Here is a 25,504-nt window from a genome sequence, read left to right as displayed (position 1 = left end):
AAAAACAACTTCTTTCGGCAGCATGACTGACCATTTGAAGTAGGCACTACAGTAAACTGTTCAAAGAAAACATTGAATTACTGATTATTCTCTAGATTGATTCCAGAATAGTAATTATCAATAGCTTAGAAACAATGTCTGTGATACCTCAGTTTTGGAAAATGAGATAATTTCACAGAGAATGAAAAAGAATGTGATTTTAGGACTTTAATACAATGTGGATACTATAATCCTGGTAATTGTTTTTAAAGCTTCTTATGTTTTATTGTAATTGCTTCAATAAAATTTCATGAGCTAATACACAAACTGTGTTTGGGTTATTTACTTTTCCTTCTGTTTTTCCTAGAATTATTTTTAAATTCAGGGAATTTAATAGTTGTTTATTCCCCCATTTATATTCTGACCAAATTTTTTTTTAAAAAATCAAGCATTTTTATAAATATGTTGAAAGATTAAGTATGAAAGAACCCCAACAATTAGCAACTGTGAAGATGTTTCAAAACTAGATTTTAGAGGATAAGAATATATACATGTAAACATGTGGTCCTTTGTTGTCTAAAAAGTATAAATCTGTCAGAGAGTTGATTTTTTTTAAGTCAATAATCTGATTATTTTTTTGAATACTTCTAAAGTGTTTTCCTGGAAAACAAAATCATACAATCTAAAATCTGTACACTCTTTAATAAAAATTATTACAATGCTATATGCTATGTCTACAGATAATAAAATAATGGATATCTTTTGAGTCTCAGTGATATGATAAAGTAGAAAATGCCCTGAACTTTAACTCACTAAACACATTTCTAAGTAAAGATCAGCAAAAAAAAATAAAACAGTTTAAGGATTCTGTATTCTCTGGAAATGTAAACAGGATTATATCTGTCAGATGTACAGAAGCTCTGACTTCAGCCATTAGTTTGGTTTTGCTCCTGAGAAACACAACATGAACTACTGAATCATTTCTTTTCAAATCCATACATTCCCTGAAGCAGTTCAAGCTTCATCAGCAGTGCAGGAATGTTTTAAAATGACAGGCAAAGAGCATTAGTTCTCTTTTTTCTCTCATACTGCTTTCCTATAAATGGAAGACAGGGTTCTTTTCTCAAAGCACTTAAGCTGAGGCTGTTTAAGTCAATTGCTATAGGAAAATACGAATGAATTCTCTGTGCAAGAAAGTATCACAACTGGATTGGTTATTTCTTTTCAAGAAAAACTTTGAGAAAATCAAATGTTGTATTATTATCTTAGAATAAAATATGATAAAATTAGCATTCTCTTAATTGCCTACTACTATTCCGTTATAAATATTTTCAATTTAAGTATTCTGTCAACACATCACCTTATTTTAGCACCAAAGAATACCCAGTTCTGCTTCTCATTTTAAATAGAAAAAGGCCCTCAAATTAAGATATACCAACTTTGTTTTGAAAATCTTGTTTGTATAAATAGTTAAATTTTATTTCCAAGTATCTGTACTCGTAAGCATTTCATTGCAAGAAGATATTCAATTAATAATTAAAAGTTTACTCACATATGATCAATTAAAAATAGGATGTAATGTCTAATTTGGCTATTCGCTGGAGCTTAGCTTAAACATTCACATTTTTCAAAAACTGGTACACTAATTGCTATATCTTGACTCAATTTTATTTTAAGGAAGTGGGAAATGTTAAGGCTAAAGTTTAAACATACTTATTTTAGCTTATAGTAACTAAACACACCGGCATCTTAGTATTATCATGCACGTTCTCATAAAATGTTCCTACAGTAATGGTGGAGAAGGTGAAGCCTAGAGAAGTCTGAAGGTTATGGACTACACGAAATCCAAAACAAAAAAATTCAAATCACACCCTGAATATCCTCCTCCTCTTTTTAGGAATGTCTGTAGCTAGCCCAACATCACAGGTCTGGGCAGAAGCATGCTGATGTTGGCACTGCCTAAACCAAACAAACAAGATGTTTAACAGTCAAATAAAATGTCCTGCAGCCTCCCTAATGAATTTGTCAAGGACCATCAGATTTCTCTCCCCCCTCTTTTGCCTCATTAACTCAAGTATGATGAGACGGATTATAACAAGAGAATACAGATCAATCGGTCTGAAGACTTGAAGTGGCTTTTAGCCTCTAGAGTTTCTTTCTCTCACTTGGTCTCCTATAATAGAATACGGTATCTCCTGCAGAAGGGGCTGCCACTTCGTTTTAATACACCATCAAGGAGCTGCTGATGGACTTCTATACTAACATACATAAAAGCAGAGGTGACAGGGGCTCTTCAATTACAGCCTCCTCGGATACCGTTTCCCCCTTCAATTATTCAACCAGAGGAAGAGCGGATCCGCAAACACACAGCTGAAGCAGCTCTTAGGGCAGAGGCAGCCAGAGAGTGAGTTAGGGTGGGGGAGGGGGAAGGAAGGGAACTAGCAAGGGCGAGCATTATTTGCTGGAAGTGTTTAAGTTTATTGCTCGAATGATGTTTCTAATTAGTACCATGGCAATAAATTAAAGTCGCCTTTGTTTAACTGATTTATTATTTACTACAGCATCTACCTTAGACAGGGTAAATTGGTAATGAATTGTTTTTAAATCAAAACATTTGTAACGTTTTATCATCCCTCAGCCTCTGTATGTAAAAGTGGAGAAACCCAGGAACAAGGGTGCCACGAAACTTAGTCTTGCCCCACAGAGCGGGAAAAAGAGGAGGAGTGGGGTGTCAGGGAGTAGTGGCGCGAAGATCCGCGTGGCCTGGGCCTCCCCACCCGAGGAGGGAGGACGCTAAGCGCCTACCCACGGAGCTGGGACTGGCCGCACCGCACGGGCCCGGAGGACGGACAACTGCCGTGACCCCCGGGACTTTTTGCAAACACTCCCAGGAGTGTGGCGGGACGTGTGGGTCCACGAGCGAGGCCTCCCCCGCTCACAGACCTGATGTGACGGAGAAGCGGCCACCTCGAGGGTCAAGGAGGGAAGGCTCCGCACCCTGTGTCCCCGCCACAAGTCTCCGCCCAGTAACTGCCCAGGGGAGAAGCAGCTACGGATCTTGTCTGGCTGCTTGCACAGCTCTGCAGCGAAGTGCCCCCTCCTGCCCAGTAATATTTCCCAGGGCGCCAGCGTGACTTCTCAGGCATTAGCCAGGTTACCTACAGAGTCTGGGCTTCCCACTCGCGCGAACCGCGAAGACGCCGCGGCTGCGCTCTATCCTTGTGCCGCCAAGCATTCTGAGATGCAAGCTGCTCCCCCAGCAAGGCTGGAGCCGGCAGCCGCCCCAAGCCTCTGCCATTACACCAGAAGTTGACTACAGCTCTGCATCCCAGAGTTTGGTGTATGCTTACTTCCGACTTACACACTCCTGGCCACTAAAGACATATCCCAGACAAAATCTGACTTGATTAAAAAAAAAAAAAAAAAGTCAATTCGTTCTTTAGAAAGGTACTTATGGCAGAGAACAAGGAGGTGACAAGGTACCAGTGGTCCGCACCATACATCTAAGAAAGAACCAAGAGGTCCAAGTGTCTGACGTCAAGTACATGGAGAGAAATAAACTTTCCCTATGCAACTGAATTCAGGTTCACCTGGTGCAGCTTTTAAGAGGGCACCTCAAGCCCTCCCAAAGGGTTTTTGCAAAAGCCGCAGGCACACCGGGGTTTGCAAAGCGAAGTCTTCCCCCAAATGGCTTCACAGATTTTTATTCCTTGTATCTTAAGCAAAAATCTAACTAAAAATAATTCCATCTACTTCATTTGGCTTTAAAAGACTCAGCATCCACATACCTAAGGCTCAAAACATAAACCCTCAATACTAAGCAAATCAGAAACATTGTTACAGCTTCTTTCATCCAAAAGTAGGGAAAGGCTACAAGGGGTACAGCTTGAAAGTATAATACATATACTAAAAGCACATGCATGAGTCTCACTGAAATGCCAAGGGAGGAGTGAAGCCATCTGTGTAATCAATAACAGGATAGTTATAGATTTCTGCAGCAGTGAAGTCTTTTAAAAGCAACAGTCAATTATGAAAATAAATTCATTTTTACAAGTGAAACTCCGTACTGCCTGAGAATATATTCAAAATTAGATTTACAACGTTACCATCTTAAGAAAACTTTGACTCAGGTTCACTTTTACTTCCTCATTTTTATTGTTTAAAACAATTTTAGTGGCTTATGGTAATTTAAAAGTATATCCAACAATATTCTACCATATATAGATGTGCACTTTCTCACAATTTAAACATATTTTCTCTCTAATAACTAGTCTTTTTAACAATAAAGCAATAGCATAAAATATATCTGAATCTTAATTATGAAGTAATTATCAAACAAGGTGCTTGCACTATTTTTACCCTGCCCCATTTTTCAACAGCATATGGAAATTACTGAAAAGAGATTTATGGTTATAAACCTTCACCCCATATCCACTCCACACAGCTCCCCCCCCCCCAACTGGTGCACATATACAGCAATTGCTCTGGCTCTTGGCAACAATGGGAGAGAAGGGGAAGAGACGGGAGGAAGACTTTGCCAGAGAAGAAAAATCTAGAAAAATGTAGGTTCTTTCCCGGTTTCCCCTTCCTCCTCCTATTTGCCTTCAAGCAAAAGTAATTTTGTTAGAGTTTGCACCTTCTGCACAATGTTGATAGAAAAAAAATAGTGAACCTTTCTGAACCACTGTTACTCTCTCGCGTTATTCCAGCCATCTCCAGGAAGTCCCTTCTACCATAGACTCTTTTTCTTCCTTGCAACTGATAAGAGGAGAGGATAAAGAAGAAGGGGGCTGTAAAGTGTGTGTGAGCATTTGACTTCCACTATCTCCTCCTATTTTCCTACTTCTCTCTTTACCCCCTTTCTTTATCAAGTGCAGCGGTGGCTGCTACCGTCTGCCAAGCATGCCTGTCTTCTCTCTCGGATTGGCTAAAGCACTGACAGCTCGGATAGTGATTGTAGGAACTGAAGCTCCACCCCCCTCATGATGGCCCTGGACCATTCATAAACTAAATAACTCCAGGAAACAGCGAGGCAGAGAGAGAGAGAGAGAGAGAGCGAGAGCGAGAGCGAGAGCGAGAGAGAGAGAGAGAGAGAGAGAGAGAGAAAGGGAGGGAAAAGGAGGGAGGGAGAAGGAAAAGGAGAGAGACGTCGGAGGGGAGGAGGGAGAGACGACTCAGAAAGTGGAATCTGCACAAGCAACCTAAAGGGGGAGGAGAAGAAAAAGCCTTGAATCCTTATAACTAAACCCCAGATGCAACGCAAGCAACGACTTCGTCACACTAAAATCTATTTTGTGAGGGCCAAAATTATAAATTACGAAGCAGAAATGAATATCAAACAACTTCCAGCGGTGTGCACCTAGAGAAAGACAAGAAGAACCCACTGCAAACAAACAAACCCAGTCCAAACAACGCCTCCAGTAGGAAAAGAGGAAAACCGCTACAACACGACCCCCTGAGAAGAGACCAGACCATCACGCTGAGAGTGCCGAGCGTCTGCAAACCTCCAAGTGTGCCGAGGACTGAGCTGCACTTCGCTGCTCTCTGGACCTTAATTACGTCCTTCACCTTCCATTTGGGGGAGGGTGAGGAGAAAGGCACTCACCTACGCTGAGTGAAGAAGTCCTACCAGCCTGTGGGAGAAGTTTTAAGAATGAAACACTGAATGTTTCGCTTTTATTTTTAAATTTACTTTGGCACTTAAAAGACCTCATTTCCAGATTTCCGGGCAATCTCGGCTGCAGACATCTAAGCCTAACCTCTTGGTAACCTGATTTTTTCTGTCACCCCTTCTCTTTTTCTCCCTCCCCTTCATCTCTCTCACAAGCACATCTTTATTTTACACATCGAGCAAAAAAGTCCCAGCAGGTACTTTTCCTCTTCAAAGATTACCTTTCACCCCCCCTTCTGCCTGGAGAAGCAAAAAGGTTTCGAAAGAGGGGAAAGAGCGAGCAAGCCGGCCGTTGTTTCAGCCGGTCAGCCCAGGTGGACAAGAGTGAAAGTGGGGCTTAGGGGAAGCGCGACGCCTCTTTCGCAAGCCGCAGGGCCACCACCACTGCGTGAGCCTTGGATCCCTCAACGTATTGCGAGACGCCGGTGTATAGCCCGGACCTGTGCCCCAACATGATCGCCGCTCAGGCCAAGCTGGTTTACCAGCTCAATAAATACTACACTGAGCGCTGCCAAGCGCGCAAGGCGGCCATCGCCAAGACCATCCGAGAGGTCTGTAAGGTGGTCTCGGACGTGCTAAAGGAAGTGGAGGTGCAGGAGCCTCGCTTCATCAGCTCCCTGAGCGAGATCGACGCCCGCTACGAGGGGCTGGAGGTCATCTCGCCCACGGAATTCGAGGTGGTGCTCTACCTAAACCAGATGGGCGTCTTCAACTTCGTAGACGACGGCTCCCTGCCCGGCTGCGCGGTGCTCAAACTGAGTGATGGGCGGAAGCGGAGCATGTCTCTCTGGGTCGAGTTCATCACTGCGTCCGGCTACCTCTCGGCGCGCAAGATCCGCTCGCGTTTCCAGACCCTGGTGGCTCAGGCAGTGGACAAGTGCAGCTATCGAGATGTGGTCAAGATGATCGCGGACACCAGCGAGGTCAAGTTGCGCATCAGGGAGCGCTACGTGGTGCAAATCACTCCTGCGTTCAAGTGCACCGGTATCTGGCCTCGCAGTGCGGCACAGTGGCCTATGCCCCATATCCCCTGGCCTGGCCCCAATCGGGTAGCGGAGGTCAAGGCCGAAGGGTTCAACTTGCTGTCGAAGGAATGCTACTCACTGACCGGCAAGCAGAGCTCCGCGGAGAGCGATGCCTGGGTGCTCCAGTTCGGGGAGGCTGAGAACCGGCTGCTGATGGGCGGCTGCCGAAACAAGTGTCTCTCGGTGTTGAAGACGCTGCGGGATCGCCACCTGGAGCTGCCGGGCCAGCCGCTCAATAACTACCACATGAAGACGCTGCTGCTGTACGAGTGCGAGAAACACCCGCGGGAAACGGACTGGGACGAGGCGTGCCTCGGCGATCGGCTCAACGGCATCCTGCTGCAGCTCATCTCCTGCCTGCAGTGCCGCCGCTGCCCTCACTACTTTCTGCCCAACCTCGACCTTTTTCAGGGCAAGCCCCATTCGGCCCTGGAGAGCGCTGCCAAGCAGACCTGGAGGTTGGCCAGGGAAATTCTCACCAATCCCAAAAGCCTGGACAAACTATAGGGTGCTGGGGACTGCTTCAAAAGCGACACAAACGGGAGTGCTCTCTTACACAAACACACACAACTCACAGAGACAAACAGCAGAAACTCCGGACACAAACTTTTACGTAAGCCACCTGAAAGAAACAGGAAGCAGTCACAAGACCTTCGTTAATTAGCAAGCAAACAAAAAGAGAGCAAACCAGCCAACCAAACAAAATCACATTCTTGCACAAAAGTGATCGTTTTTCTTCCAAACAATGTGAATTTAAAAGGTCACACAAAAGAAGCAATCGGGCTTTGCCACCACAAAATGAAACCCAAGGTACATTTTCAAATCAATGTATAGTAGTTTCTCCCTTTTTCCTTCTCTCCCCCAACTCCTTTCTCCTCTCTCTCTCATCTTCTTTCTTTCTCTCCCTCTCATTTCATTTTGTTTTGGGTTGCCTGAATGTTGTCACCAAGTGAGAAAAAGTATTTAATTATATGTAAAATTTCTCTTTTAAAAAAAGTTTTGCTGATGTTAAATGTATCTCAGTGCCAATGTCAGACTGTGCCCTTCCCTTTCTTGCACCTCTACCCTCACCCTAAAGCAGTCTTGTTGAAAACAGTAATAAAAATATTACTTTACATTGTAATTGACTGTGGATTGTTCTTAAATGAAGGCAGGTGAGATCACAATTTGTAATTTACAATGTAAAGATGTGAACTTGAGGAACTAAATGCAAGAAGCTCTCATCTGAACTCTAATTTGCAAAATTTACAAATACAGCACGTTTTGTAGATTTAACCATACAAGCCCCCTCCATCCTCGGAAAACAGACAATACTAATTTTACCCAACTATAATATTGTTTGTTCTGTAGATTTTGAGACTTAAAGTAATATCTTTTTTCACACTTGAAAAAAAAAAACAGATTTTGTGTGGAAGAAAAGATTTTGATCCTAATTTTTGAAATAGAAAAAAATTATTTCACATTAAAAATTAAGAGATTTGCTTTCTTACACCATAATTTTAAAAAATACACTCAGTCTGAAGAAGGCAATATTTATGGATCTTTTCTGCATAGTTAACATGATCAGTTGAAAGTTTTCTTTCAAATCTTTGTCCTCTTCAAGCTTTAAATAATAAAAACTTAACAATTAAATCAACCATACCAAAACAGAATAAAACGGTTATAGCAATACTCCTTTTCCCCAGTAAATGGTGATATGAACAATCCAAATTTATAAATTATTTCAATTTTTTTAGATGGCTTAGTTATAAATGCCGTAACTAAGATCACTTTTTATCAAATTCCCAGAATTATTCGGAAGCTGCTTATAGGCAATTTGAAAAAAAAAAAAAAGGTTTTGATACCATTTTTATGACCAAAGAAAAATTACTGTTTCAAGAATTTACATACAGGAAAAGTACATTACTCCCTCTGCTTTTCTAAGGTAACAATCCAAAGTACTCATTTCAACACTTCAACCAAATTAACAAAGGTTCCTTTTTAATGCAAGGAAATAACAGATTAAAAATAAAATAATTAGTAAAATTGAAAGCATCCCAATGCTGGAACTGGTCTGGTTTGTCTTTTTTATATTGTCTCCCATATACTCCCTTAGATATGCTAATGATGAGGCACAGGTACAGAATATATATCAATATTACCCTTTGATATTTAAAATTTATTCTTTGAATTAGTCCAGTTTTTAATTTATTGAAAAATCCATGAATGAGAGATATAGACAAAAATGTCCCAAAAAAAGGAATTTTAAAGATCTGAGGAAGAAGTTTGCATGGGGGAAGGAGTGTATGGAGGGATGATCGGGAAGACAGCATAGATGGATGAGAAACAAGGAAGGTACTCAGGGCTCTGATGCTTAATTCCCTCCACAAAAAAGGCTTAAGTTCTCAGATTCCCTGGTAAAAATTCCCTAGTAAAAATAGTTTTGTTTTAGAAATATAAACTTTGATCTTATCAGTTCTGAAATCATCTCTACTCTTTCAGCCTACACTGTATCTTTTACTGATCTCTTCCTGTAGATGTAAAACAAACTCACTGTAATACTAAGTGGTTCAGACAAATATATGATTTTTTTCCATAATAAAAATGAATTTATTCTCCAGGGAAAAATGTTCTGATTTTTAAGAATATTTTCAAAGCAAGTAGTAGGTGCTTACAATTACAAAGAAATGATTTAAGGGCAGAATGTTTGGTTTAAAAGATAAAAATGACATCCTAAAATGACCTTTTTTTTCTTACACACACAAGTATTTACAGCATTAGACACATATCTCCCTCCAACTACTCCAGGAAAAGTTTTTCAATCCTGACAAGAAGAACAAAATTCCCCAAATTCAGTATCTTTTTTTTTCTTACCTTATTTAATTTAATGCAGGTATCACCAACAAAAAAAGAAAAACACTGCCACAATATAAGCGTCCTCATTTACAAAAAGCACCAATGTCTACATAAAATAAAGAATTCTTCCAATAACTGGCTAAAACATTTTAAGAATAGAAATTAGCAAAACTTTGATTTCTGTTAACAGGCAGGTTGCAGTGGTATAAGACAAATGCTGTGATTAGGCTAAAAGACCTTTGTACTGCACAAGCAAAAGGGGAAAAAATTAATTTAATGATGCTGCACAGAATAAAATCAGAGAGAAATAAAAGTTATAACTTCTTCCAAAAGGAGCAAGTGACTTTAAAGAGCCTAATTGCAAAGACTGGCAGAGATTCTAATCTTGAGAACAATTACATTAGACACCTCTAAATTGTATCACATTTTAGATTCTATGCCACATATGTCCAAAAGCATAATAGAATATTCTGAATTAAATTTCAGACTCTCAAACATACAAACTACCAGAAATTAGAGGGTATGAGTAATTTTGGTTATCTTTGTTTCTTAAAAGAAACTAAAATACAATCGCAGCCTCAGTCGTGTAACAAAGTAGGAAATTTTTCTAGTCGATATAATTTCACAATTAAAGTTTTCTCTACATTGAATTAGCTGAATTATCAAGCTCAGAATAATCCGTTCCAACATAGCCTTACTTTCATATAGTCTACCAAATCCCATCTTAATAAAAGCAGCAATTCTGAAACAAAGTGCTAGAAATACATGTAAGACAAGAGATGACTTGTGTGTAAAGTTCTAAATAAAATTATAACATTCTCATTAATAATTACTTTGAAATACTTCTAAATCACTAAAATTAGTAATTCACATGATTATAAAACCAAAGAACTTCCTACCAATAAACTAAAAATATGTGTCTGTGTATACATACGCACAAGCTATCAGCCTGTAAAATAAGAAATTCCAGTTTTTTTAAGCCACTTCTCTTCTACAGGTTGCTTATTCTCATTTTAAAAAGACTGTTTCCTATCAGAACAAATTCTACCATTCACTTTCATGAACTAAACCTAGCTTTGGCTTTATGGCTGTGCCACAAATGTTTCTTAGTAAAATAAAGTTGCCAAGGGCTGAAAAGTAATCAGAAATACATTTTAAAAGGGGAAATTACATTTTCATTTAAGAATAGGAAATTATGCAGTGCCTTGTAAAATCGACTATAGGTAATGGGAAACAGAGGTATCTCACACACACACAAGACATGCTTGCGTGCACAACAGAGTAGTAAGTCATGAGGACAAAAGCAAGGAGAGTGATATATTGGTATTATATCCAGAAAATATAAAGGCTAAACAAAATAATTCCACTCTCAACCTCACTGAATTTTGTAGCTTAATTCACCCTAGACCCTTTGTGGCAAAATATATTTATAGACGCTATTCCCTGTGGTTCTCCCCCAACCCCAGAATGAGCTAATGATAAACTCAATTAAGTGGAAATTGTTTTTGAATCTAAATGAACTTCAATAATCTAACTAGCTGGTAAGGATCTCATAAGCTAAAGAACATAGCTGCTTTGTATATATAGGCAGAGGCAATTCAGCAAGAAATTCAAACTAAGTCTGTCAGATTTTACCAATGTCAATCCTACCCAACAGCAGCCCACCATCCCATTATAAGAAAAAAATGCTTAAGAGTGAAACCCACTCCTCATCTTCTCACCTTGGGGTCGATTTGCTTGAAGTTAGAGTCTTCTTCATCCACCTCGAAATAGAGTTCGGAGGAGGTGACAGAAAGAGTGCCCTTTACTACAACAGAGGGGGCCACAAGCTGAGCTGGTGTGCTCAGGCTAACAGGACCTGCCAAAACCAAAAGAAAAACCACACAAGCTGGAATGACATTTTTTCAAAAAATCTAATAGGTTAATAGATTCAAGCAGAAACTTTATTTGATTTTTAAATTCTCACCTCCAGCACCAAACTGTCTGCCAAATCCTTCTACACTTACAAATTCTGTCCACCCCAAATCTTCCTCTGAAAATGCAAAGTTATTAGGGTTCTCATACTAAGAGATTTATAGTAGGTGGTTAATGATAACAGTAAACTAGGATGCAATTATTTTTACAGGGAGTCTGCAAAGCTTTGGTCTAATCTGGTAAGAAGGTGGCTCTACCTAAGTAAGTCCTTCCACATTCCATTGAGAAAAGAAGCCTCAGGCTATCAAACAACATGGAACAACAACCAGGAGCAAGGAAGACTCAATAGGCTTTCAAGGCCAGAGGTTAGCTTAGTTTGGCTGAAGCATGATTACAAAAAAGACTGCTAGCTTATTAGTGAAGTGAGAAACGTTACACCATATTCTCTGATAAAGATTTTGTGCCAGGTTGACACAAAACCTCTTCCATAACAACTTTACCCCATGAAAGATTGGTAAAAATACTTCTTTTCTAAGCCTGCCTTTCCACTGTTAAATATTGTTCAATGCTTCCAAATCTAATATTAGTGTAGTTCAGGGACTCTGGGAGTAAACAGCTGGAGGGTGGGTTTCCAAGTGAATGAATTTTTATTGGAATAATCAAATCTCCACAGGGCTTATCAAAGAGACAAATCAGCCTGCTACTGAAAACAATAGATTCACTACAGATAGAAGGGCATAAAGTATATCAGAGCTAAACCTAAAATAAAGGACTAAAAATAGTAATTATATTATATAAATGAATATGTGTATATTCACGTAGAGAGAGACAGAGTAAGAATTTGAAATCCCGTGTCAATTCCTCATTGTACAAATACTATAGGTGAAGAAAACAGCAACAGAAGATTGGCACTTATAGTTCTGAATTAATATAGTGCCTATAAACATGGTACACCTATTCAGGTAATCAATGGATGACTAAGTGTTTCAAAATTCAGATGAATCGACGTTTCCATCGATTGTTAGAGGGTGTTGGTCCTTAATCTCACATCAATCTTAATGTGTGCCAGTAGGACAATAGAAGGGATGCTCTGCAGAGATCAGAGCAGGTTTTGCCCTCTATTCCCAATGTACAAATACATTGTGTTTGCAGATGGGCAGCAGATAGCTGCAGAACAGCCATGATTTCCCAAAGCTCATCCCTATAAATGGATGAAATAAGCAGCTATGTGTTCTTTTGCTGTCTCCTTTGCCCTCTGTACATTAGCATGTAATCCTGAGAAGAAATAACATTTTTTCAATCACTCTCAGACATTCAATTACAGGGTAAGCAGACAGCTGCAGGAGCTAGGGCAGCCTAGGTCCTCCAGAAGACCCCTGACAATTTCCACTTCATTTCTAACCCACACCACTTTATTAGTGTGGATTACTTCTTAATCCTATTGCCATTGTCAAGATTATATAATTAAACTCCCCTTTCACCTCTATTACTGTATGAATGTATTACTAGCAGCAAGAACAGAAGCAAAATAAAGGAGGAGGAAATGGGTAAATAGATGTGAAGGAAAAGGCTAGAGAATAGCAGTGCCCACCTTACTTACTACTCCCATTCTGAATCACTTAACAGTATGCTCCAATTAATTTTATTTTACTTTACAGAGAGGTTTATGGTCATCAGAGAAGATACCATCATCTATTTTCGCTTTTCATTATAATTCACTGCAAGGTAGCACAGGCTGCAGACACATCAATAAATGAAAAATTCCTACTGCCTTTTCTCTTAAATTAAAATTATCAAAATAGAAGACTGTATAATTTTCACCAATGGAAATTGTAGAATCTTTCAGACTTTCCTCCCAAAGGGAGAGAACCACAGGCATTAAAGAAAAAAAAAGGCATTTAATGAATGACTAAAATTTCAGGCTAAACAAGAGAATTTTTCCCATAAGGGAAGTAAAACTGAAAATCTGCAGAGTGCAAATCAAAATTCCTACATCAGGTAAAATATGTGGATCCTGTGAAAAGCCATAGCATTCTTGGAATGGATTTTTTGAGAGAGTTAAATGTATATGCAGCATGTTCACTAAGACCTGTATATCAAAGCAAATAGCTCATCTGCCTCCAAGCTTTATTTACAAAACAATTGGCAAAATTTTACTTACAGCTCTCATTTTATACAGATTAGGTAACTCCCGAGGGTGAAGCAATTTTGTTGTTCTGCTTTTAAACTTTTCTTTTATGGTGAAAATTACTCAAAAAAGAAAAAGATGAGAAGGGTAAAGAAAGTAAAAAGAATGGAAAAATAAAGGGGAAATAGTGTTGACGATTAGGGGGAAAATATTTGGAAGAACAAAAACCATCTTTATTTAAAGTAATTGTGGGCGTAAACTTGGTAGTCCTAGCGGTCACAGATGAAAAAGTAAGTAATTAGGTGCTTATTGGCCCAGAGCTAGCTGAAATATCCATACAACCGGTGAATTTACCAGCGAGATTCTCTAAATCTTTCTCATCCACGGATGACAGAGTATCGTCGTCGCCTTCCAGGAGGATCTCGTTTTCTGAGTTCTGATTTCCTAAAGCCTGACTCTTGATGGACTGTTTTCCTTTAGCGAGGATATCTTCATCTGCAGCTGAAATGAAAAGGAAACAAAGCTGTCCATCAACTCTGGGGCGAGTACTTTTGCAGAGGGGCAGGGAAGTGAGGTAAGGATAGGTGGCCAAAGATGGTCAATCATTTTTACAGAGAGTCATCCACAGGAGGAGAGTGGGATGGCACACAGGCCCCTTCTGACAAACAGGACTCCCCAAGCCTAGTCTAATGTTACCTTGAACAAGCACCCTAATCCCATTAAACGTGACCCTTGCACCGCCCACCGAACCATTTATTTACTTACAGTTAGGGCAAGAGAGGGTTCAAAGGCAGCACATTTTGGGGAAATTAGTAGAAAAAAATAAGAACCCCGTTTTGGAAACAATATCTACTTGATTCTGAAACATAAGAAAGGCTGGTCATTCCTGCAAATAGTGATTATACTGACAAAACATCGTGAACTTGTCGGGCAGTGGTTGTGGAGGAGAATCTACAAGTAAGAAGGGTCAGAGAGATTCACAGCCAATGAGGGCTGTAAGCCAAATTGTGAAGCCACAGCTGACACCAAACAAGCTATAGCAGCTCTCCGAAGCTGCATCCTCTTTCTTCCAATCCTCCCTCTCACCTTCGCACTGCCCTTGCCCACATTTTACCCCACCCAGACCCCCACTTTAGCCTTTATATAAATATCCAAGACTAAGACGCTGTGGAAACTAAGTGGAGGCTCAAACACTACCTCCTCCATGTGTTTAAACTAAAAGGCTAAGACACCCCGGGGGCAAACATAACAGAAAGCCCGGGAGGAGAGGTATCTGGGCAAAGAGCCTTACAGGGCCTGAATTGGAACAGCCTGTGGAGAGCAGCGGCACCAGACTCTCAGGCACTGTGACAAGGCAGCCAGACGGAGAGGAAAGAGGGAAGGGGTACACCAAACCTAGGGAATGAAGAAGCTCTGCAGAGCACCTACAACCAATGACGGAACCAGAAAGAGGAGCAGAGGTGCAGCTGAAAGGACAAAACACTGAAACTCAACAATTCGGACTTCAAAACCCCATGTCCCTTCCAGTGTTAACTCCCACTGCTTTAAGCAGCTTTGTCCTTCAGAAATATAGAAAAGAAGATACTAAATTCTGGACTGTGATTTTTAAAACCTCATAGCGTCACATAAGGGAAAGTTTAGAATCCTTGCTACACTATTGACATTCCCAGGTTTCCAGTGAGGGAAATTCAGGAGGCAAAGCACCTGATCCTCCCAGGCAGTAGCTATTGATATGGAAATCAGATGGCGAGGCTTTTTGATCCACTGCAGTTTCGGCCTAGGCAAAAGGCCCAAAACCCAGAAAGGATAAAGCCTTCAGTTTCCAGTAACATGGCTAATATCTATCTATATAATTCTTTCTATACAGTTAAACTACATGTATATTACCAAACGTTTTGACAAAACAAAGCTTCTTTGATTTTAATAGATACAATTATGGGTAATATTAAGGATAAAAGTTTATTTTTAGCATATTCATGTGAGTTCACAATGTATATCATTTATATACAATACTAATGGCACAGCTTTAACAGAATATAGGGGCTCTATATTAAATGAGGAAGTCACGGGAAGAAGCTTTCTATATTTAGGTTTTGAATACCATCTATGGGTAAATCAAATTTTGTTTGCCTTCATACCCACAAATAGCAAGCATAGTATGCTGCACACATATGAAAGTCTCAGTAAATATTTTGAAAAATTTTAAAGTATCTAATTAAAATGACTTTATTTTTTAAGCTACAAAGAAATATACCAAAAACTCCCCAATTTTTAGGAAAATAGCAACATAAGTTGTTATATCATTGTTTGTATTTCAAGTATTTATGTTTCCTTACTCTAAAATCATAAACACTGCCCTGAGCCCAAACAAGATATATTCCAATATACTACCAATGTTATTAAAAATAAATTAGTCACTGAGATATACAAGAGAAATCACCATCTTCTATATTTTCTAATAAATAAAGCAAATCATAATAAAATAACAATTGCCAATCAGATTTTAGTACAAAATCAGTACGTTACATTCTCTTTTTCTAGATTTACAATGCCTTCTTCAAAGCAGAAATGATAATAATGCTAATATTAAATAACACCATGTGCTAGGGCGTGTTCAAAACACTTTACATATTCAGCTCATTTAATTCTCATAAACCCTCTGCTAATTTCTCCTTTTCAGATGAGTAAACAGGTGCAGAGAGGTTACATAACTTGCCCAAGGCAACACAGCTAGTAAGAACTAGAATCAGGAATGAAATCCAAGCATTATGGTAACAGTATCTTAACCACTATATAAATACCAATGCATATATAATTTAAGGATTAGTTTAGTAATTCTTATGTTTCTCATAGTGCCTTTAAAAAGGTTAAGTCAAAATCATAATAAACAAGTTAAGAATACAAAAATACTCATTTCCAAACCGAAATTTGATGAGCATATGACAACCAAATTCAGAAACAACCAAATTCAATACCTTGCTCATTACTATCTCTGATTATTACCATACATGTCCTGAAGTACACATACACCAAGCTTACTTGGGGTGAGGGGGGGTAAGGGAGGAAAGAAAGGAAAAAAGCTCTTTACTGTGCAAACATTTACAAAAAATGAGAGGAGCCAAGTAGCAATATGCAATGGCTTAAAATAGCTCAGTAAATAAATTCATTCATGTAAATGACTGCTAAATAGAATTTGTTATCCCTTCCAATTGAAACTTACAAAAATGTTAATATGTTCTCATCATGCTGACACATATTAAAACACAGTAAGTTTTGAATTGAATAAAGTTTTATGAAAAAATTCTGAAGTGCTCTAAGTCTACTGTATGCACAGAAACACCCACTTTAATTTATTTATTTACTTATTTTTACAAGCTCAGATTCTGGAATTGTTCAACCTCAACTGAAAAACCTCTTGTCATGGAAAATATGCAGCTTACTGATATTTAGAATGGTTTTCCTGTAATTAACTCCCCCTTGAGGATTTTAAGTTAGCAGCAGTAAAATTACCAACAGTACTCTAATACACACCACATGCGCTGGTGTTCAATTCTCAGTGGTCTAATAGCTCTCTGCTAAAGAACTTTTTTTTTGTTTGTTTCAAAATTAGAACAAAACTATCCCAAGCATAAAATAAAAGATAATTATCATGTTTATATGTGCTGGGGAAAGTATACTTTTAACTTTTGCTTGCCTTCTACTCAATCATTAAAACAAGTATCAACTGTTTTGATATTTTTTGTGAATATATTCTACACTAGTATAAAAGTTTAATTGGATGAAGTCAGAACACACTTCTGGTTCCATTTCAAAGCTTTGATTCAGATCTTTGCTAGCTAATAAAATTATTACCAAACATGAAAACTATTTAAATTTTTCATATCACCATTAACAGACTGCCTTCATACAGTCTCTCACTTTATTCTGGCTTAATATTTACCCTCATTTAGTAATTCAACTGCAATTGTTACACAAAACTGGAGAAATCTGTCAAAAATTCTTTGTTTGAAAGATGACTTTTTATTCACTGAAGCTAAGAGCAATTAGAGGGCTTAGAGAAAAGCTGGTCCTCAAAATGTAAAGTTCAAGTTCTTTACAGCTAGATCTAGGCATGAGTTGATTCATCCATGCAACACAAGCTAGCTAAGTAAAATTAAAACAGGAAAAGGACACAGAAAAGTGTTCCACCTATGACACATAAAGCCCCTTTTAAAACTCCACTGCAACAGTGAAATGGAGTCAGCAATAGTCCGTATTACAGTAAAAGAAGTGTATACATGAGGAATTAGCCACCTTAAAAAAACTACTGGAATAACAAAGTGACCTCAAATATAAATAAAATGAATATGAGTATCCACTTAATGTGATGTGAAATACCTATATCATAACTGCTTATCCTGAATAAGACACATAAAGAATATCTTATTCACAACTACCGTCCTAAACTTTAGAGTTAATGCAATTTCCAAAGGGTTCCAAGTCAAGAAAATTTAGAAAAATCAGTGAAAATACAAAAGATGATTAGGAGATTAGAAGATAAGCCAAGTCCATCTCCTAATGATCATGGGTTCCCCAAAAGCTTTGGTTACGGAACCTAATATATGTTGATCCAAAAAAGGAAGCAACAGTATCTGGCATTATTGAAGTTGTGAGAGAATGGCATGGTTTAACATCTTTACATGGTTTGTCATCCCAAGAAAACCAGATGAGTTACTTGTATCATTCCATATGATCACAAGATACTTCTTAAACAATGTTAAATCCTCCTCATATATTTCCATCAGTATGCACATTCTCTACAAAATTAAAATGTCTTGAATTCAATAGAATTCTACTGCTTAACTGTTTATTATTTGAATTAAAAACACTCTTTCTACCATTTAAAACATTTTTTACGTGGCTTTAATTTAAATGTAAAGTTCCCATTATACTTAACAATGAATTTTAGAAGACAGTATAGCACTACAGTAAGAAAATCTGATTAGTCATCAGTTAACCTGGGCTTTAGTCCTGTATCCACCAAGAATTATGTGGCTTTTTGTTTCCTCAGTTTCCTTATTTATAAAGAATAAAGTTGGATTAGACTTTAGCCTTTGGTTCTTTCCAGATCTAAAATGTTCTGACAATAAATAATAAATGTTCTGACAAACTGGGCCCTGTGCATTAGGAGAATGTTACAAATCATGACAACTAATTTCTAATAAATTTTAAACTATAAAACGCAAGAAAATGTCCTCAAGAATCAAATACCCACCTCTGCTTGCTGCTGCTAATTTCCATAAAGAATATTTAATAATAAGAGGAAGTATTAATTTTAATTTAAAAATATGACTCAGTTTCTGCAAAGTTAAAGGAATCTCCCATTACAAAATGACTTTTATAAATAACCACTTTGGAGGGTCTCTCTTTGAAAAATTACCTAAGGCCCTTTTCCCCAAGCAAGTTAATGTGAACTTGGGAAGGGCAATTAAATTGTCAGAATTAAAAAATTTGTTTTTAACTAGAAGGTAGCCAGAAGTAGAGTCATGGGGCTAGTATTGATCGCCCGAACAGAGAACATCACTCTTCAGGTATTTACTCTGCCACCTTTACACCAGAGGCTTTCCTTCAAATCAAATCAATCTATAAAAAAGATGGCTCTTACTACTAAAATACATAACTAATCTCCAATGGCATTTCTATTTACATGTTTCCCTTTGATAATAATAATATAGTTTGTGATGTTTTAAGAATCTGCATTAAACAACATCCTGTCTCCTTAGTTAAATCAATTATAAATAAAAGTGAGAAGTCCTAGAACAGTATACAATTGACACACTATCCTCAATAATACCTATTTTAAATATTCAAATTCAACACTGAAGCATAGTATTTATCCATACTAGATTCTGTAGTTTCAACTGCTTTTTGATCACATCAACTGTTTTGTTTTGCTAACTTGATTTTTAATATGTTTATTTTCATTAACTTCCTCACTGTTAGTAAATTAAGGATAAAGGCGCATGAGTTTCATAATTAACACAAAATTAAAACTGGATGTTACCTATAAGATGCTTTATTTAATAAAAAATTAAAAACTTAAGTTCTTGACTTACATAATGAATTAGCATAAACTATGCTGATATGAAACTATACCACTGTACAATCTATGTGCTGAGTTTTAAAACCATTGTCTAATATTCATTATTTAAAATAAAAAATATATACAAAGTATGACAACAAAAGATTTATATTTTATCAAAAAATGTTATATTAAATATTACATATCTCCTTAAGTGGAAGACCACTGAAGCATCTCCTCCACATTTAGTTTTTAAAAGCATATATTTCATATTTAAATTTTTGTTTTCAACCTTTCAGAGTATTTTAATCACTGTAAGATCCATGTACAATATTGTCAAATAAGATGGAATTACATAAAGTGCTTAATTTTACTTCCCTCAATTTAATAAATATTATATTAACTTTTCAATTACTGTTTGGAGTCATTAGAGTGAATTCTACACAGGATAAAAAAAGTTCTAAAAGACAGTAAGCACTGCAATGCTTACTAAATATTTTTTTTTAACCAGCTTCCTGGCAACACAAAAAGGTGGCATAATAGTATTTTAAAAGGTAAAGTTCGGTAACAATGAAATCAAATTTATTTATTATGTAAAATTCTGTAATTTCCCAAAATGGTTGCATGTATTATTTTTGGTTAATGATGGATTTTAATAAGCTCCATATTAAATCTATACCACAAATTTTAAATTCAGTTATTGATATTTCTCTCCAAATAAAGGATTAACAGATTGCCTATGTATCAGTTTTAGAAAACAAGTCCCTGTCTCCAGATATAAAAAGAAAAATTTTCATAAAAACATTTTTATTGTCACTGATAGACTTCAGACTTCACAACTCAATGTTAAATGAGTTAAGAAGACAGAAAGGTACTTATTAAATTTTAAGTTCACATAGTAACATCTGTTTGATTGAAAAGTATAAAACTGCAAAAAGGCTGATTTTTTTTTTAATGTAAGAGTCATTAGCCAAAAGCAAAAAAAAAAAAAAAAAAAAAGAAAGAAAGAAAGGAAAAAATATATGTAACTGTGAAATCTATAGTACCACATAAAAAGCACATGAACCCTAAAAGCAAAAGTGGCCTAATTAATTCTACATCTTATTTCTTCTTCCCCACCTCCTGTAGTTGAAGATGTAGGGCCCTCAGACTATTATTGCTTTTAGATCACTTTGTTATTGACTATTCTCTGTATGATCATTTATTTTAAAGGACTGATGTCACATTTGGTGTTATATCTGATGACATATTGTGGACATTTTCTTCCAGAAATGGCTCTTTAAGGCTGAGTGCAAGAGGTTAAGCTGCCTGACTGAGGCCAAACCTAAGATCACAGACTTTTAATCTAAATTCTTAATATCCTTATTGAATGTAATTTCACATTTATTTTGTATACTACATACTATCATTTAACCATAAACTGATGCGTGTTAAACCAATACCTTGAAAAAAGGGAATTAAAACTATCTTATTAAAAAATAACCAATTTACATTTTATAAAATCAAAATTATTTTAATGTAGAGAGGAGCTTCCCCCCCCTTAATCAATGTATCTTAATTGGATTTCAAAGGGATAAAATATTAAGTGAAACCCTATGATCCGAGAGAGTATATTATTAAATCCAAAGGCTTTTTCAGTTTTCTCCAATTTGCTCATCAGGCTTTTCCCTAATCTGAATCACAGTGATATGCATTATATCAAAAAAGGAAAAATGTTTTGTTAAGCTTTGATAACAAGATGATGCAGAATGGGAACATATGAAAATAATGTCTATTCTCTTTTTCCAGGAGCCATCCATCACACCCATCTACAAATCAAGGCTCAGAAAGTATCTGGGCGCTTGGACATTTATTACCATCTCTCCCACTTCATAATCTCATGCTAAAATACCATGGTTGAGGGAAAACCATATACACACAGCAGAACCTGGAAACCTATTTGGTTTGTAAATGCTGTGTTTCTGATATTCATGGATTGAAGGCAGGCGTCCTGGATTAATTTACTCAAAGCTGAATGTGTCGCTTAAAAAGAGAAATATTTTATCCTCCTACTCTGAAACAAAGAGTCTGCGTTAAGTAAGTTTTGCATGTGTAACATAATAAATAAATCCTCTTGACACCATAATTTAATAGGAACCTACACTAACTGTAAAAAACTTAACTTCTCTTTCTGGGGTGAGTAACTATGAGATGTGGCATAGACCATTTTACAGTGCCTTGTAATAATGAAGTTATGCTCTTCATTACCAAGTACTGTACCTGCTGCTATTGGCAAGGAGTGGTTTATACACTGACCATGCTCCACGGCTGTTTTTAGTGTCGCTTCAGGATGTGTCGATCCTAGAGGGTTACGCACAAATCGTCGCCGGCGCCGCAAGTCATCTTCCCAGTGGTCAAGGCGCCAGAACTCACGAGGACGACTACAATGAAACAGAGAAGCCACATATGTTAGCAATTATCAAACAGCGTGGTAGCACTGAATTTCTGCATAAAGCTCTCCTTGTTTGCTCTGCCTTTTTTTTTTCCCCTCCCCTTCCTCTTAATTCTCCTTCCACCTCACACTCCCCTTTTCTGCAATCTTTAACTTAGGTATGTCCTTGAAAATAACAATATCACCTTCCAGTCTAAGGAACTCCTTTTCCTTTTTCTTGGAAGGTGAAATGAGCACTAAATACATCATTTTAAAATGAATTGCTGACAGTGTGATCAGTTTCCCCACACTCTAGTGGCATGTGCTCTGATTTCAGCCTCATTTCAGCCTCAGCAGGGCACCTTTCTCTGTGGCTGCATTTATAAACCAGAATAGGGAAAAGGCTATTATAAATATGGTATAGCATTACCTATATTAATCAAAGTCTGTCCCCCTTCATTTTTCTTCCTAATTTGTGCCTTTTTGCACAAGGTCAGTAAATCATACCATGAATTCTTGGTCCAGAAAGTGTTAACTTTAATGAATATCTCAGTTACATGGTTATGTATGTGATAATAAAATATTACTCTGTTTAGATGTGCAGGAATTTAATTAAAATAATCTCTTAAAATATTCATTACATTTAGCCCCTGAGGCTTAGAACAACACAAGAAAATGCATTTCTTTTCCATTTACTGTTTTTAAATAAACCATTCCTATAGAGTGAAATAGCAATCTATTTTCAAGCAAATCAGATTGGATTTCTGTTTTATGTAGTGTGTTTTTATATTTAATTAAAAACTACATGCTATATGATGTGCAATAATTGCTATATCAAAAGCATACTTTTGGAAATGTATTTTTTAAAGGGTTCTACTATATTTTCCCCAATTATGTAGATCTTTTATATGGCAATATATAAATGTCAACTCTCCCTCTTATTAACTAATCATAATCTAGCATGGTGGAAAATATAAGGAAAATACTACTATGAAGTTTTTTCCGTTACAGTAAAAAAAAAATCTGCACAATACATTTATTCACTAAAGATACACAACATGAAAATTTCTAAGCTTCAACAATTAAAAAATTCATCATCAAAACTTCTGTAAGGAATGACTAATACAAAATAAAATTGCACTTGTATTTCATGAGCTAATAAAATTGTACCTGTCAGCTTTGACATATTAGTAGTCTTGACCAACTGACAGTCCCAAAATACTTAAAAGGAACTCTTATTTTGATGTTTTAGAGATGTTATCTTAAAAAATTCAAAACAGATTTGTAAATAAGTCCTTTACAGATTAAAAATTATCTCAGGTTAATAAAAGCATAGACAACAAACAGTACATTATTGAAAGAAGATATGTTTAAAAATAATAGAAATCCAATGGTCTTTTATGAGAAAGCCGGGGACACAATGAGAACATCAAAAATGTCCTTTGTTGATTTTAATCATGCCCAAAGAGGAGATATAATGTAATCAAATGGAATGCAAAAAAACTGTTAGAACGGCAGTCCTCAAAAATAAAAATTAAAAAGCTCTTTTATTCTTTTTTATACTGCTGTCTACAGTTTAAATGAAAACTATTATAATACCATTTAAAAACAAGTAAGAAGCACCTACAGAATACACACATAATAAGCAAAAGACAACAGTTGTTTGAACTCAATTAATAAAATTCTCCTTAGGTGAAAGGGGAAAAGACGGTACACAGATGGCTACATGTATGGCTTTGATAGTCATGGAGCTTGGATAGGCACTTCATCATTCTGCCTACCTACATTTATCTGTTAAAATTATTATCAAATATCAGCCAGGATGCAGTCGTGAATCACAGGCTGCTCCTCGTCTTCAGGGGAATGATACAATGAGGGTCTATTCATCAGTGCGGCAATCGGCACAAGTAATTAGTTCCCTAGACTGAGATCTCCTACAAAGCCTATTTCAGTCAGCACCACAAACATATGACGATGTAAAGCTAATGAAAGCTGCTAAAATTTGTTAACCTTTTCTGCCATCAATCCTTCTAATATTCTGTGCTTCAGTATTATGCAAAGGTGGTAAATTATTAATTTGTCATTCATCCATCCTTCTGAATTTTGAGTCAAATTAAATGATATCATTTTTCTTGATAACAATTAAAATTATAAGAGATGTTAAGCTGCTATTACAAAATTATTACTAAATTAGGTAACAATGCGTTCTAGTATAATGCATGAGGGTAAAGTCAAATCCAACGGCTACTAAAGCACGTGAGCAATATTTTTTGTCAGATAGTAGAAAAACCAGAGGAATTTTAAAATGATTCACAAATTAGCAAGTAACTCAAACAATATCTACAAGAGTAATAATCAAAATTATGAGGAAATAGAACTATGATATTTATTTTTGTGCTCTTTAATACTAACAAAATTGGTCTCAGTGGTGACAACTGGCAAAAACAAAAGCCCCAATATATCAGGAACTAAGAATTTGTTCGTACGGTAGAAAAATATTTAAGGTAAGTTTCATCTTCAAACATATACGTAGTATCAAAAATTTTAAAATACTTAGATACAATCCAAAAAAAACCCAATAAAGAACTTTATACTTCAGCATGATAATGTTTACAATATCCTGAAGCTAAAACTCAGACTACCTTTCTCAATACAAGTAGGAACAATTTAAAATCATCTGAAGACAAAGCAAAAATCACTTATTTCAGAGCGCAAATCTAGAATGTATTACAAAAATCACCCAGAGAGCACAACAATTTCAATATATTTTCTTGAGAGTCTCTTCATTATAAAGCACTGCTTCAGGTGATATAGGATACAAACCCTCAAGGAACTTACTCATAATCGAATAGCTATTAGCCTCATTTGGAAAAAAACAGCATTTATCATCCAGTTTCTGATGCTGCGAGTAATACATGTTCTTTGGGGGAAAAGTCACACTCATTTTTTTCAAATAAGGGTAATTACTAGCATGTTTTAAGTCATTTACATAGGAACAGACCAACGTTTTATCCCTCCAATCCTCCAATAATATACACTCTTAGTATTAAGTTCTATCACTGAAAAAATGAGGCATGCTTTGTCACTTTAGAACAGTATTGGAAAGGAGAATGTGTAGGTTTCACTCACCAACTTTCTGTAAGTTTTGATCATTCACATAAACACTGCACTCTCGTTTAAGAAATACTTCCACACCCTCCCCAAAAGCCCCTTGTAGAGGAAAGAGGATAAGAAATTATCAAATTTGGCATAATCAAGACAACTGTCTTCCCATAAGGTTATGAATTAACTAAATAAGTTATTGTATATTTTTAGAGTTATCATCAATGGCATGGCTAGAAAAAATTTTAAAAACATCAGGTATTCAGAAACTGTTGACCAAATACAATCATGGTTAAGATGAGAAATTACTTATTCTGAGAGTTTACAGGTATATATATCTGAATCACTATATTCCTTTATATATCTGTACCTATCCAAA

At 36.7% G+C, this 25,504-nt stretch overlaps 2 protein-coding genes across 7 annotated transcripts in view; one reads left to right on the top strand and one right to left on the bottom strand.

The window, feature by feature from the left end:
• LRBA (LPS responsive beige-like anchor protein) overlaps positions 1-25,504 on the bottom strand; it is a 787,622-nt gene that overhangs the window by 281,998 nt on the left and 480,120 nt on the right. For 4 of the 6 annotated variants that reach the window (XM_047856873.1, XM_047856874.1, XM_047856875.1 and 1 more), the window contains 3 exons: positions 21,873-22,033; positions 13,907-14,053; positions 11,232-11,368 (listed from right to left, as the gene is read on the bottom strand). In XM_047856873.1, coding sequence (XP_047712829.1) covers positions 11,232-11,368; positions 13,907-14,053; positions 21,873-22,033 — 445 coding nt within the window. The remainder of the gene's footprint in view (positions 1-11,231; positions 11,369-13,906; positions 14,054-21,872; positions 22,034-25,504) is intronic. The other 2 variants (XM_047856876.1, XM_047856877.1) reach the window with 1 other exon arrangement.
• Positions 5,976-7,739, top strand: MAB21L2 (mab-21 like 2). The gene has a single exon (XM_047856886.1). It carries the CDS (start codon positions 6,103-6,105, stop codon positions 7,180-7,182), a length of 1,080 nt encoding a protein of 359 aa, XP_047712842.1. The 5' UTR covers positions 5,976-6,102; the 3' UTR covers positions 7,183-7,739.

Source organism: Prionailurus viverrinus, chromosome B1, assembly GCF_022837055.1.
Source record: "Prionailurus viverrinus isolate Anna chromosome B1, UM_Priviv_1.0, whole genome shotgun sequence".
NCBI classification, from domain to species: domain Eukaryota; kingdom Metazoa; phylum Chordata; class Mammalia; order Carnivora; family Felidae; genus Prionailurus; species Prionailurus viverrinus.
Note: the sequence above shows the minus strand (reverse complement) of the source record. Positions and strands in the feature narration are given on the sequence as shown.

Bases quoted from the DNA above. Each gene is read 5' to 3' on its own strand.
- MAB21L2 (XM_047856886.1), top strand. From the start codon at position 6,103: ATGATCGCCGCTCAGGCCAAGCTGGTTTACCAGCTCAATAAATACTAC.